We start from the raw sequence: 16,594 nt of genomic DNA on the forward strand, positions 1-16,594 counted from the left end.
ACTTATCTCTATTATGGAAGAAAACAACTGTCAGTCAGAATAGAAGTGTGTTTGATAGAGAGGTTCTATGTATACTTGGTATAACTATGACACTCTCATCGATTTCTTTCTCGATTTGGCGCAGTGGTTACTGGAAGCCAGAATGAAGTACGAGACAGATATCCATAGGAGCATTGTGGCGTCATATTGTAAATAAACAGCCACATCATGGTCATGTTTGAGGGAGTTGTTTTCAAAAATGAGCTGATATCGTGTTTGTCAAAAAGGGAAAAGAGTTTAGTTAGAAAGATAATTGCAGCTTGTATATTTTGGTTCAGTTGTAGGCCTGCATCATAACTTGTGCAAGTCGATATATGTTGTCAATTGACAGATATATCAGTTCACCTGCTGTTCGTTAAGCAAGCTAGGTCAAACCGGTCTACCGATCGATTCTCGCGATTACATGATAATGCTTTTCAATTCATTAGATACAGCTGCTATTGTACAAAAATCGACTTTAGGGTTCATTTCAAAATGTCCGACGAGTCGTAGAAAGTCGAGAAAATCTCCTCGTTTCAAAGTGAATCCGGTATATCGATTGCGCGACATTATTTGCTAACGTCACACACTGCGATTCATCTGTTGGGCGCTCACCGAAAGGAAATAATGTACGTATGCGTTCATCAAAATTGTGCAATATTTTTAACTAAGATACCTGTCTGTAGCCTGACTACATGTAGCAGACGCACATAGTGATACAAGAAAACTGTTTTTTCCAAAGAGAGGTATTTTTGAAAAAATCTCATGATGAAAATACATGTACTCAAGTTGGCAGTCATAGTGTTCATGCACCCCCATACGCGTGGCGACACCAGGTCAGCGTCATTTAATTAAGGTATGGAGAGAAGGTGGTAAACATAAAAAAGGGCAATCACACTTGCTAGTACCCCAAGCATCATCCGTCGCAGGAAGAAGATGGATAGATTTCAGTCAGAAAAGTGTGTTTCGTTGATGGTCATTTCGTTATTTACGTCACATTGTCTCAAGACAAGACATCTCTCCCCTCAAGTCATATATGTCAAGCTTGACAAATTCTCAAATAATACAATGATCCCAATCCAGAAATGTTGCTTAGCAACCGTTTCTCCCAAAAACGCGTATTATTTGCCTAGTTGTTTTCATACGGACACGAGTAGCACCTGAATAATTCTTGGTGGAAAATTCAAAACACATCAGAATTGTCGTTATGGTCGCTTTGTCACTTTTTTGGCCTGCTAATTTTTTCCTGCACAAAAATATTTAATCTTTTATACTGGTTTCACAAGAAATATGTTAAAACGAGGATTGTCAGCACTGGTCTGACTCGGTACATGTTTTGCACAGTGATTTCTCTGTGCGTTTAGAAAGGTTTAAAGAGCTGTAGCGGCATCTGACCATGCAAAAGTTATGGTTCCAAATTTAGGTCAATTACCTGTTCTTTTTCATTGGTCTGCGCATTCCTGAAGCTTCTGTTGAACTTATAGTTGAATTGCCCACTATTTCCTAAGGTGGGGGGGGGGGGGATGATCAGATAAAATGATAGTTAGACACATTCCACAAAGCAGCACTGTCATCCTTATGATAAGATGTTTACCTTCTTCACAACTTTGGTAAGCGTTGATCAAACAAAGGACCGTGTTGGACATCGATCTGACCCGTTTTTGTGTTTCTTCATAAAGACTGGAGCCGATCTCGTTCCTTACCCGGTCAGATCATTTTACAAATGTGTGAACAGGGTTGCGATAACGCAAAGCCCGACACATTATCTCCATGTTCGGTGTCACTTCTCATGGACAACCATAATGATAATTGCGAATTACCCTTGGGCATCGTGCACAGTGTGATCAGTTACGACACTGATATGGGCATAATCCCAATAGTATTCATGGGGGACATCAAAGCTTGACTTATCCTGTCTGAACTCACCAAGTCAGCCTCCATTACCAAAGCTGCAAGAGCTTCCAACATTTGGTATTTGGGACGGCTTGCATATGATCATTTGATATTAATTCAGCCTAAAAATAGGCAACAGGCAATAAAAAAATTGTTTAATGCAATCATCAGGAGAGAAGTTTTAGTCACAAACACATATTAAAGAGTGTATGACTCGAAACAACGAAATTCCCTAACACTGTATCCAAAAAAGAATGCACCGTCAATTATTCTTCGAGGAGCTAAATTTGAATTTAATGAAGATTTTGTTATTTTAAGGATTGAAAAATGCTCATGAAGTATCCAAAATAAATGCATTTGTTCTCGTAATTCCTATAGCTACTCTCTTCAATTTTCCGTTCGAGTCGTCAGAAATGCAGTATTTACTGTAATATTTTTAAATGGAAAGTAAAGGAATTCGCCAGTGTGATTATAAAACAATGAATGCTGTACAGAAAGTGTCTTACATTCGCCATGATCGCTGGCTCACACTGAAGTGAGATCTTGATAAAACAAATATACATATAAACTTTAAAATCAGTGCCCCCAAAGAGCAAGTGAGAACATCATAGTTCGCGTACATGTACAGTTTATTCTGAACATTCTTCAACAGAAAAAAAGCATTTGTGTGTACAGGCCAAACTGCCGCTCTCAACAAAAATGAAACAACGTCCATGTATCAAAATACCAACTATGTTAAACATGCGTAAGTGCAGGCTTAGCAATAACAGTTTGATTGTTTGCATTTCTAAACCAAATAGTTCAATGATATAATGTAGTAGATTCATCCCATGCATAGAAACGCCACATTTTGATTTACATTTCTTAGAGAAAAATCAATAGCAGGCAAATGTTTGCATAAAAGGGGGACTTCTAAGTATTTTGGCGGCTGTTTTCGCTCTAGTGAAACACAAAATTCTGAAAATTCCATCATATTCAATTGCAGACTCGATTAACAAGAAAGCTTCAGAAAATGTAACAGTTCACGAAGTACCCTTCAATTACCTTTCAGGGTGTATCCAAACATGTTTTCGGTTCATTTAAAGGACCTTTGGTATTATTAGGGCAATGCTACCCAGCTGGCGGCTGCCCAGTGACTTCCTGTCCTACATAAGTAGCTCCTATCAACAAACTGAACAAAAAAGGAAAAAAATCAAAATATGACTGAATTCCCACGCTTTTTCGATGTTGACTCCGATTTGTCCCGAGTTAGCTCTCCATGCGTCGATCCTTTCCTTGTGGAGCGATGCATTAATAAGGCGCTTACTGAAGGCATGGATCTACCCTGAGACGACTTGGTGCATATCGATTTTCCGACGTCATGCTGATGACGCTTGATTACCCCGCAACTGCGACGATAATGGAAAAGAAGTTGCGTCGTAATAGCGGGGTGACGTGGACTCTGCTCTCGGCATGCACGCACGTGGCGGGAAGGTCTTTCGCGCCAGCACTTGTGTGTACTATCAAAAATAATAAGAACACGTTTTTCTACTATCTAAGAGCTGAAACAAAATTTGAAAAGCATCAAACACGCTCAGAAAAAATAGTTTACTGATGAACCAGAAGAAGAACAAACATACTGCAGTAAAAGCCGCCCATCTTTGAATATGTGTCGAGTACTTAAGTACCCCAAAGCATCCGCAGTTCCTTCTTGCGAAGTTCGTAATCTTAGGCTTTTCAGAAGCCGTATTAAAAACTGTTATTTATAAGAGTGTGTGCTTATACTAGTCACCAGAATACCCCATGCACCCCGTATTCTCCATTAAAGGTAAAGTCAGCCAGAACAATGCACCCCTAAATGTGTTTTTTGCTTCAGTTTCTGAACGTGTAATCACCGAAAGATTTTTCAAAAACTCCAAAACCTTTGTTTTTAAGAGTGATGTCACCCCAGTGGTTCCCTTTCCTCCGACTTCCACCAAACATTTCTCAACAAATTCTCAACAAATTAAGAATACGCAATTCTACGCAGTTATGAAGCTTCTAGCTCATGATCAATATGTGAATCGGAAATTTAATACAGTTTCAACCTCAAACAGAGAACACTTTTCACTTTCTGTTGCAATACCGATGCAGTAGCACACTTAAATTTTTACTACACTTGATATCTCAGCTTCATTACCAATATCATCAAATATTGATGAGCACTTTCAAAGCCATTCTTTCATTTTCGCACATTAATTCTTGGATTATATGCCTATAAGATGTAAATTATGCTTTCGACTCTTCTTACTTGCACTGAACTATGTATTCATTACGTCTACGATCTGCATCCTTTTCCAAAATCTGACTAATTATCTTCCCGGCAAATTGCTCAATAAACCTTAACATAAAAATTGAACAATTTTACTTATTCAATTTTCCTTCTGGAGTTATGACTTTTCGATCTTGTGAAATCTGTCTGATTACATGACCCCCTGGTGGAGATTAGAACGCACAGGTTATTCGAATTTTTCCTGCTAGTAGCAATTGCATCTATTTGTTAACTATTATACTATCATTTTGGATTTATAGTTCAATTTGAATGTAATAGTTAGCCTCAGCGTGGTATATGGGCACAGAAGGCGTGAAATCGATTCGTGCAATACGTTGCAATTATTCTCATTGATACCCTTGGCAATAAATTCATACGTTTATTGTATTATTCTAGGTGCACCAGGTTAATAGAACAAATACATCCCCCACGTGTTTATCTATCGATTCTATTTCACGATGATATTGCTTATTTTCCCACCTGTACTTTCAGATTGACACAGCATCTCGACTACCGTAATTAGATGGTCCCAAACATGGCACGTCTATCTAATGAACACCTGATGAAGTAATACTCATAAAGGAGCAGCCTGTCTGAAGAAATCGAGGAGATTTGGGCTGGCGTTGTGTCTATGTGTATCGATCATCTACTGGTAGAGAGATACATCGCCCGCGGAGTCATTAGAGTATCGCGATGTGATGCTGACTGACTCCACTCGCGAATCTCAGTGTGGCGAGGGCGATGGTTGTGGCTAACACACAGCGGATTCTGACTGGAAAATAATGCGGCTTTTTCCTTAAAAAATCAATGTGAAACAATTTTGACCAGGATTAGCGTCGAACTTCAGCCAGGATTGAATATCCTGTAAAAAGCACAAGCGCCACGCGGATTTATGTATTCTATGTCGACATGACATAAATCTTACCCGAAGAATTTATATGCAGATGTGACTGTTATAAAGGGAAATTCTCATTGCGATCTGTGTCTAGGACGGCTGGATACTTGTTTCCCAAAAATCGATTTCATATGTGAACATGTCAACTAACCCACGGATAATGACGTGATTCCTCGTGTATTGGTTTTTAGAAGTCTGCTGTGGCGGTACTTGAAACCATGTCAAGTACTGCACTTGATGAGTGCATGGTGTCAATCACGGATAACGCTGATTTGGATGAAATGTGATATATGAGAGGGATTTCATGATTTATACAGAAGGCAACGGTCTATGGGGAGCTCTTGGAACAAATCTAGCGCTTTAGTCTGACTTCAGTGAGAATTCGGCACGGCGCGCCAAAGACCATTTGTTGCCCTACAGGATGTCGGCTGCAGCCTCTTGGACAGACAGGATGGCCTGGTTCGCCTGGGGAATATTAGGCATGTATTCAATAGGCCTTGTGATTGGAGGATCGGAAAAGGCGAACGAAAGAAAGGTTTCCCGGCAAGACGGGGATATAATCATTGGTGCACTCTTCCCTGTTCACCGGGCGCCAGGTTTCAAAACAGCTTTTACCCGCCAGTGTGGCGAATTCTGGGAGCAATACGGTATCCACAGAATTGAAATGTTTTATCAAGTTCTAGACGAAATCAACGCCAGAGACGATATCCTTCCTGAGATTAAACTAGGGAGTGATATAAGAGATTCTTGTTGGTACTCCCCAATCGCTCTCGAACAAAGCATCGACTTTATCAAAGCTTCCATTGCCAGTTTGGAGTCACAACACAAAAATGACACACAACAGAATATATCGTCGTCTTGCCAAAAGGAAGCTGAGAAACCCATTGCCGGTCTTATTGGCCCGGGTTCGAGTGCTGTCACAATCCAAGTACAAAACCTATTGTCGTTATTCAATGTACCAGGAATTGGATATTCTGCGACGAGTAAGGATTTAAGTGACAAAAGTATGTACAAATATTTTTTACGTGTTGTGCCATCGGATTCACTACAAGCCCAGGTACTTTTGGATATTGTGCAACGTTACAATTGGACATACATCTCAACTGTTTACACTGAAGGTAAGAGAATCTAAGCAATTTTGTTACTACATATGTCTAAATAATGCAGGTTCATTTTAGTACTCATTCTCGCCAAGTATGTACCACGTTCGGTTTATTTGAATACATGCAGACCGTCGCACGGCGCTGTTTTCAGTAGTTTTAGTGACATATATAAATATATGAAGAGTGACAACATTGGTCGAGGTCCAGTAATTGCTTTCCCAATAACAGTCCAGTATTCGGCGACAGAAACCACGATCATAGAAATTATCCGTTCAGTCGCTGATGGAGTCCAGCCAATATTATTGTCTTCGCAAATTCTTCAAACTGACAACAATTGGCCGAAGTTGAGTCATTTTTTAACGGTCCAGAATTCGACAACAGAAACAATATTTAATTTCCAGGAAAAACCAATGGAGGACCATATTCACCTACTGTATCCATATCCAACGGCCATTTCATATAGTACATTTCACTTCGTAGCTTAATGCATGTAATAGACATCGTCCGTTCGTGTCATCTCTCTGACCTGGCTTACTGGAAAAACCCGGTATAGTTCCGCTTTCAGCGGAATAGGGAGCATTCGTTATTTTAGTATCAATGTGGGTAATCGCAGGGAACTAAATCCCCAAACGAACCCATCTCACCTTTCCAGGAATGACACATGTCAGGTATATCATGTCAAAGTCTACTTACACCACTGGATACAGATAGGAATCAGCACATGTAATGTCATGAATACACAGTCCTACCAGAAAGTAAATGTCCACAGTTTTTGTTAAGTATCACAGAGAAAGAATAAGATAAATGAATGCGGTTTTCAGCAGAGAATGCTATATCTAGTTGGACACGTATCTGTTGTATTTAGACCCAGCTAATCCTGTCTCTTCATTATGTAACAGGCAATTTGTAAAATGTCCAAAAAGTAACTTTTTTATTTTATTTAATTATGGTCCTTTTTCACAGTGGATGGGTGAACTATGACGTATAAACAAAGGTTTTTTGCTTTCATTACTGGACAATTCCTGCTAAATTCTTTCATTCTGAAGATTAGTTTTAGCTCGCTACAGGTGATTGTTTTTTTCTGACAGCTGGTGACCTTTGAAAACACCCCTCATAGTTAGCAATGCAGTCAGTCATGGTCTTTATGGCCAACTCAGCTCATACATAAAGGATTGAGGGCCTTTATCAAAGGTTATTGAAGATATTAAAAAATATCATAAAAATCCTAAGCAAAAATGTGCATTTGTCATGACTATCGAACACACTCTATGGAATTGCAAGTGCAGAAAAATAATGGTCATAAATCACAGTTCATGGGCGTGAAGTTTTGAAAAGGCACATGAAATAAAAAAAGGGATTTTTGGACCTTTTTTGAAATGTTTGTTACCTAATGAAGGGATGGAATTAGGTGCATCCAAAAAAATATATATATGACCAACTAAATATTCCATACTCTGCTGAAAACCGCATTCAAATATCGTATTTTATCTCTGTGAATTTTTTTTAAATCGGTGGACATTTACTTTCTGGTAGCTCTGTACGAACTCGAATGTACGATGTAGGCCTACAGCATGTACTGTGAATTTGCGTGGTCATCGAGCAACTCTTAGTCTATAAATGTTAACCATATAATTTGTGTATGTTGTAACTACTTGAAATCAAGGTAACCGTTTAACCGGCTGCATACACATTTTAGGTCGGCGGAGGTAGTGAATCGGGTCTCCATGGGGTCTTCATATACATTTTGTTCATAATCCCTATACTTAAGTGAATCAGACAATTTCCTTTTTTCGAAACTAATTATCCAGTTGAAAACCGCGCACATCGTTATATAATTATTAGGATACTGTGTAAAAAATAATGAATAGTCCCCACTTATCAACGGTACGCTCCGCTGAAATCAAGGGGGAACCATACCGTTTTTTTTTCAGTAAGCCGTGTTGTTAGTACCATCCAAATACATGGGATTTGTCGTTATAGCTTCAGCTTCTTCCCCTATTCTCTTTTAGAAATGAATCAGAATAAATCTTCCATAACTAGAACTTTTGGTCATCTCGATATATTCAATGCTTTCATGAATTAATTCAACAACCTTTCTCAAAGTTAACTAGTCTGTGGCCAATGCATGGGACTGCTTGGTCACGCCGACATCATGGTGCAATCATGGTGCCATCATAGCTAACGTAGCATGGATAAAGAGGCCTTTAATCAGAATTTTAGGTGAGGCATGTTTTGACGGGCTTTCTTCATGTAAAAGCGCAGTTCTATTAAATTCAAGACCAGAGCAGATCACATCGCATCGCATACGACGTCATTAATGACGTTAGTCTCGTAATGACGTAAGGAAGTACTGGAATTGACCAATCGAAGGCTGTGAGCAGACATCTCTATAGTAATCGTTGGAGGTTGGATAGCGGGAGATCAAGAAGCAAATACGACGAGAGAACTTGAAAATTTGAGGTGCATTTAGTTAGCACCAGAGAATCTGTTTATAATACACATCATGAGATGTTATATTATGGTAATGTTCAACATCACTGAGCCACAACGATCTATACTTAGTGCCTGGCAAGTTGATTATTCCTATGAATAGACACCTATTGTCCCAAAGGAAATCAACAGAGCTGTAACAGCTTGGTTCCGACCAGATAATCCATTATGTGTATGTACATTGTGTGCATATGGATGTAGGTAAACTGTCCCACATGAAAACCATAACAACATGTCATGACTCCACAACATGCTTCATGATTATCTAAAATGCAGAAGCAATTCATTTCCAGGGTCATAGTATAATGGTAGGTAATCTCAACTTAAGCTGATTAAAATGTATGTGCATTGTACAGTACCCGGTATGCAAATCGTTAGGACTTCTTGGATTTCACAACTAACTCCGTCATTATTGTTACAACCTTGACAGTAATCGTTTTACAATTTTAACGTTCTTCATGAAATCATGAGAAAAAAATGGCCGTGTTGAACAAATACTTCGGTAGACCGTACTTCATAAAAACGTGTACAACCCGGAAAATCAGAAAAATAGGCTGGCTGATACGACAATAATTCAAAACCAGATGTAATTAATATTGAATTATCTCCAGTAATTGAGCTTATCAGTGCCTTGTGGAATAGGAATGCATGGAGTCTGTACACATCGTTGGTTGGTAGGTTTTGCAATCCATAGGAATAATGCATTTTAATATTAATGGGGCTACCGGGGACGAGATTCGGGGACAACCGTAGTGCATCTTATCCCATTCGACGTCACTATTGAAAAATTAATCCGCGCTACCACCACATGGTGATTGTGATGAGGTCGCACATATGGCAGAGTGAATTGGCAAAAGTTCTCGACCTCACAATAATCTTACAATTCGCAATTTCTGCTGAGTATATGTAAGTTGATAAAGAATGTCCATAGCTGATTTCAACGTTTACAATGGTTTATATGAATGACTTTAGCTTTTTGCCAAACGAATTCAAAGTGAGCTATTATTTCGATTGGTCCACGACATCGACAATTTATCATCATTATTTTCTCATTAGGTTGCCAAAAACATGAAAAATAAGTGGTAACGAAAAAGGAACTACCCATTCATCGACCTAAATTCGACGTCAATCTTGAGTTGATCCCTGAACGTGGGGACATAGGTTAAGCATTGACCGCTGAATAAGCTATTCCTACTGGTTCAAAATGTCTTGCTCGACAATGTAAAGTAAACCCTCTCTGACGCTATTTTTTTTATCCTTGTGTCTCTATACGCTGCCTTAAGATTGGTCATTATTATAAAAATAAGCGCTACGTTTATTTTCTAGACTTTAATGTCTCGACAACATTTTACTTAAAAAATATTGATATAATAAGAATGTCAGGAAAAACTCATTTAAACAATGGTAAAGGAAACGGTGAACAAAACTCGTTCAACGTTATAAATATTATTTCAGGTCCAATCGCAGGACGTTGTACGATTCAGCACTTTTTTTGTTCAAATGATAACGGATGAGCTCTGAATTGAACGCGCGTGTGCCATCAATCAATTGAATACAAGTGCCGTCCGAGTCAGAATGTCACATTCGCCTCGTATATCATATCATTGTGTTGAGCCTGATTGCATGGTATGATCCGATATTCGAAGGCTCATTTTCGAAGGAAGAAAATGGCTGTCTTGGTGAGTTAAGCGGTCAGGGTAATCCTCATTGAAGCCGGTCTTCCATTGAAGGCATTGTAGGGAATGCGAATATCAGACCAGACAAGGTCACTCGGGGTTCATCCTTCTGAGGAAGGTGACGTACAATAGCGTTTTCATAAGTAAATGAGAATGTCACCGTCGTTTTGGGTCACCGTGCAAAAACTACTCGGCCGATTTCTCAAATTTTGATCTTATTTTGGGACCCACATTTTACGAAAACAATTTTTGTTTATAACATGAGAGTGACAATTACTTCTGAAAAGGGGCATATTCATAATCTAGGTAACACAAAATAGATTGCATAAATGTACCATTGATTTTAGATAAGAAGAAAGGGGACTTCAAAATGACTTAAAGGAATATTGAATGTATTACATCTCGAAATATTAAGAAATGATAACTTAAAGATCACTTTTAAGGATAGGGATACAAAACCAAACTTGAAGAGAGAGAATATATCCAGGGCCAAAACAGCTAAAAGGCGCGACAAAACGTGCTCTCATAGGAAATACATACACGAACAGTTTGTTTTAGCCCAATAAGCCTTTCATAAATAGGTTCACCGATCCAAGACAGTTTCTAAATATTCATGTCACGCCCAAGAATATTTGTCACTCAATGCCATTCATGAACTCGTTTCAATATTGGGTTGGCGACACCTGATCCGATTGACAAGACCTTGTGTTTCGGTCACTACAGGCCTTTGTTTTGATAACGTCGTGATTAGTAATGCACCGGTCTTAGATCGATGACACTAGAGTATGCCTAAATTGGGCATATGACCGTGTCTCTTCGAATTCAGAAAGGGTTTTTTTCATGATAAAAATGTTAAAAGCGATGTTTTTCTTCTACAGATGTCTACTAGACGTCACCAGTTTTCCCCCGTGCATTACATACAAGTAATTACACGCAAGATCAATAAGATCGTATGATATCATTTCGTGCCATTGTCAACAGTAATTGCGTGCATCGGAGTTCATCCGACCTTTGCGATTGGCAGTCCCTGATGTCATCGTGATACGTCGCCGGGCATGGGGAATCGAATTGATAACTGTCGCCCCTGACTCGCTAATTTCCTAATTGGAACGATGGTGAATGTCACCTCTTTTACGGAGATATATGAAGCACCCCAGTCAGTCAACCACTACTTTACATTCGTGAGCAGGCGGGTTGAGACCCCAGACATAAGACTGGCCAGCCATACGTCGATCGAGGTTTAAATTTGTCATAAAACTAATTTAAATGAAATATCATAAAGATAAAAATTGATAGAAATTGAAATCGAATTTTTAAGATCATGTCCAAGATTTGATAGAAGCACTATGAAACTGAAAATATCAATTCGATCCGAACATCATAATCTATGCATTGAATTGATTACTTCATCAAATGATAATCATATATATTCAATCCGACTTTTATGAGGATGACTTTACTGTGCCGCGCCAATCGGGATGAAAGCGAATTTTGGGAAATTTCCAACATGGATGCTGCCCATAGGGATCGTTTGTGTGTTTTTCCCACTAAAATTCTGAAACCTTATCATACCTATTCATTAATTCATTTGTACATCATACGGCATTGATCGGCAATTTCCACCGAGAGGGCAATAATCAGCTGTGCGTAGCAGGAGCCCGACTAATCCTAAAAGCACTAGGTGCCAGTTCATGCATATACTTCACATGGAAATTACAATCGGTTTTTTTTTCTCGCCAAGAAAATGCAAAATTCGACTGAAAAAACTAAGACACACTATAAGTTACCTTGTTAGAAACGGGAAAATCATGGTCTTAAAAGAACCCGTTTGAAGAGAAATACTCACACCCTCAGTTCCAAAGCCATTTGAGCCTTTTTTACCCGCAGTCTCATTTTTGTAAGATAAGGTAGACGTTAACAAGCAAACAAAAGTTTATTTAGATCAAACCGCTTATGAAATTACTAAGATTGCGGGATATTACACTATCCATGTTGGCAACATCAAATATAGGTGAGTTTCCGCCCGTATCGGCACAACTGCATGGGCACGGCACAGTCAACATCATCTCTTATCAGGGTTGTAGGCTTACGTCGATCAACACGATGCGCCCAGCATTCGTGGTAACAACCGTGTCTTCAGACCAGAATTCGACACATGAGTGGCGGTTCCTGTGTTTCTGCGTTTCGTTTCTGCCTTTTTGTTCCGTGTCTGTGTTTCCGCCGTCACTTGGCATAATATAACAATACTGACTTTCTGGATTGATAGAGACGTGACCTAGCCCCGAAGACGGTGAAATATGTCTTCCTCACAGTTCTTGGAGACTTTAAACATTGCTCACATGGCCGTCAGCACGCGTGCATCGCTGGGTCACGGCAGCTCTCTGCAGTTAATAGTGTTCGTTGGTAAATGGACACGTGAGAGGTTGATAGTACAGATAACCAATTCGACTATCGTGTGCCCAATCAATCATGCACTGATACAAACGCAGAGAAACACTATTTGCAGTGGGTTTTATAGTCACATACTCTGATATTCATACAGCTGATCAGAAACAGTCTATTCATTTAATTCCCAATTACAAATAGTATATCACGAGATACATGATGTGCGTAACATACAGGTAGTTGTAAAACACGAAACACAGAAACGAAACACAAGGCAAAAACGAAACACAGAAACACAGGAACCGTCACAATCCTGTTGCGGTGGTTACGCCGCGCAAGCTTGGTGCAGCGTCGTGATGATCGACATATATATGTAGATAGACCTAAAGGAAAACATTTTGTCGGCATCTCTGGGACTGAAGCGCAAACTAGTTTAATTGCTATTAGCCTTGCGACAATACAGAATGCTTATTTTGAAAGACTCTGATTTTAAAAACATTGATAACGAAAAAGATTTTCTGTGCATATTGTGTACATTGACGCAATGCGTTGAATTCGTATCGACAAATTTGACTAAAAGTTGTTCTAGGCTATCGTTTTTGTGTTTATCGACGCATGTCCAAAATTAAGGTAGGCCTACATTGTAAATTAAACACGTCGTCAGTCTGTAGTGCATGCATCAATTCAGGTTATGCGTACTTCGCAATTTCCTCGATCAACAAGACAAACCGGCGGTAAATGTTTGTCTAAATGGGATGCAAATCTTGATGAAGAACCTTTTTGCCATAGAAATGTATCGTTATTTTGTTGAAAGGCTCCAACAAGATATTTTTCTTGGCCTTAACATTCTCGAAAAACAACCTCCTTCTTTCCCAGGACAGGCCAGGTCGGCGAGCGAAAAACCCGGTTTGATCGATTCTCGGCAAGCCCTAAGTTGCCCCTCCAGGTTGATAATCACTGTAGGACCTGCTCTTCACATCTAGCCGTACACCGGTTGGTCTAAGACATGGTTTTGCATTCAAATCAGCCACGGGAAAGTTCGCACCATTGCTCATATTTAATTCAGGATACGGTAATTCAATTGCTGTAAACATTTGCAAATAGTCGATATTTCCCACATGCATGGACTCGTTGAATTCTCATTACGGTCGGAAACTATTTTTGTTTATAATTATCGCCCTAGTTACATACTCCTGTGCACTATACTAAAATAAATGTATAATTAACTAACTAATGTTGTACCTTAATTGTGAATATTACATTCGAGCGATTTTGTTCCGATTTGTTTCCCTTCATTGCTGGGAAACGCTTAAACTGATTTGTACGTTTTCTCTCTTTGTCCCCAAAACACTATAATCTAAATCTGGAGTGATCGTTCTTACTTTCCATAACCCCCGCATATCGATCAATGTTCATTAACACTATTTAGATACTGGAAGAGATGACGGCGCTTTGCTGATAGCATACGAGATGCTAGGCGCCAACAATGCATTCGATAACAAAGTACGTAGTTCTAAAGTCCAATTTTGAGACTGTAACGCCTGGCCCCAATTAAAATGTCATCGTCCCTCTAGCTCTCTAGATGGGAAACACTAAAAAAACTGGAACAGACAAACGCCACTGACCACGGCGCTCCAAGACTCACGTGCGAACTATATTTCAGTCAATTTACTGTGGAAAAAGTGTTCAAGAAATTGGCGATCTTGTTGAAACCATCGTGATTCTAAACGATTGGGGCTATACATGTTTTTACCGAATATTGTCGTGTGATCTAATCTAATTAAAGCTACTCATCCAAAATAAAAATGATATTAAAAAAATTAATACGAACTGTATGCGAATCGGCAGGAAGACGCATCCATATGAATTTCGATCAATTGACGAGTTGCACTCCTGGTTCTATGTTTGCTCGGGGCTCTGACTATATTACCCCAAATTAAAGGGGTCCTATGTGTTTAATCCCCCGAAAGTTGTCTGACAAACTTTCGAGTGTTAACATTCTGACAGTTCCTTCAAACCCAAGCATTACCATACATGCCCACCCAACCGTCCTCTGCCCACAACTATGGCACATTCTACTCGCGGCGCTGATGGACTACTATCTCGACGCCGCATCCCAGCAGTTGGTTTCCAATATGGCGTGCGCCAGTTAAGAGTTGCATTAGCCCTATGGGACTTTTCACGGGTTGTATCCCACCTGCTTCATGCTATTTTTGTAATCGTAATCTGTGGCAATATACTGATGACTTCTTCTTCTTTTGGCAAATTGTTTTGTTTTTAGGTTCCGGCAGAATGTCAAGTACATGTATGACTATCCATTCGTCAATGTTTGTCCCAGTCGTATTTGCTATAGGTCGTATTTTATAACGTATGGCTAACAGAGCTGCGGAAAGTTCTTGCTCACTCATTAAAAGTGTCATTATCAATGCTTTTAGGTTCCAAGCGCAGTATATATTCTGCTATTTAATTAGTAAGAAAGTGTTCGACGTTTTTCCGCTGTCCAATTTTGTACCAACCCTTAGATAGCATAAACGCATTACATGTATTTGGTTTAATATTTCAAGCACGCATACGCACTGGCGTGGGAAACATAACGGGGTCGGAATTTTATACGACACCCATATACATGTAACACGACAACAATGTCGTTTCCATTGTCGTCGAAGTATCGGAATATTTGAGCAGCCGCACCGTTTGCTGGTGCATGGCCCGGCTCCAGGCAGTGCCAATATAATGCATCGGTCCACACAAAGATGATTGCTGCACGGATCGGTCATTTGGATTAAGTGGGGATTAAATCTCAATTAATAGGCGATATAATTCTGTGATAATTTGAACTTAATTCCCATTTTATGTGTACTTTGAAGATGGGAATTACTACAGATCGGAGCTGGTGACTGGGCAACCGACAGCTTGGCAATAATGTCTTTAGCAATGATATTGGTCCTTCTAACAAAAAGAAATGAATTGCTAGTGATAATCTGACATTCAATGCCATTATGCTATCATGCGTCTACACATTGTATATGCTGATCTTGTCGTAATATCGGATCCGACTAAGCCATCGTCTGCCCAAGAGGAAATCGAGACAAATCGCCTTGTGGAATAGCTGGTAATACTATGATCGCACCTAATGCGAATCCTATTTGAATTGGGGTAAAGATGAATGCATTGCCATGCATTTTCCATTTAAATGCATTAACAGGGACCAGCGATGCTTTTGCGAGAAGAATACCAGTTTTCGTAATTAACTCGCCATCATCAGGTGTTGTTTCTCACCTGCGTCTACATGTCAAGCTGCTTTGAAGTCGTGCTCCGCGAAGAGTACATTTTGTTTTTCTCTATCATTTTCGTGCAACTCTTGAAAAAAATATGTGTTGCTTTGGCTATGGCTGAAAACGGCTCATCAGAGGATTATAAAGCAAGATGTCAAGTGCGCTATACATTAACACTACAAGCCAGGCTAACGTCTGGAAGACGTGCCATTACATTGTCCATACAGGCTTTAGTACATGTCGTGCAAAACTGAGGGTTGGTAAAAGGTTGGCCTGCTTAATCCCACTATGTTTTAACTTAATAAACAATGATTAAACAATAGTAACGTGTCAGCTTGGCGCTTTATACTTTACAACTGTACTATCTCAAAATGCTTTTCTCTCTTTTCCAAACATTTTCCAGAAATCTTTCACAAGAAAACAAGGAGCGCACATACTGCGTTAAACTTGGCCGTTTGAAACCATACATACTCTTACTGGTCAAACCTCGAACTGACGACATTCCGATCACATGTCAGAAGCTTTTATACTGTGCCAAACGCGCTGACCAAGCATCTACACATCGCCAA

At 39.5% G+C, this 16,594-nt stretch overlaps 1 protein-coding gene across 2 annotated transcripts in view; it reads left to right on the plus strand.

Annotated features, from left to right (window-relative positions):
- The first annotated feature begins 590 nt into the window (after positions 1 to 590).
- LOC135488271 (metabotropic glutamate receptor 1-like) overlaps positions 591 to 16,594 on the plus strand; it is a 112,582-nt gene continuing 96,578 nt past the window's right edge. For both annotated transcript variants that reach the window (XM_064772811.1, XM_064772812.1), the window contains exons 1-2: positions 591 to 647; positions 4,694 to 6,214. In XM_064772811.1, coding sequence (XP_064628881.1) covers positions 5,518 to 6,214 — 697 coding nt within the window. In that variant the 5' untranslated portion in view covers positions 591 to 647; positions 4,694 to 5,517. The remainder of the gene's footprint in view (positions 648 to 4,693; positions 6,215 to 16,594) is intronic.

This window comes from Lineus longissimus, chromosome 5 (assembly GCF_910592395.1).
Source record: "Lineus longissimus chromosome 5, tnLinLong1.2, whole genome shotgun sequence".
Lineage (NCBI taxonomy): Eukaryota > Metazoa > Nemertea > Pilidiophora > Heteronemertea > Lineidae > Lineus > Lineus longissimus.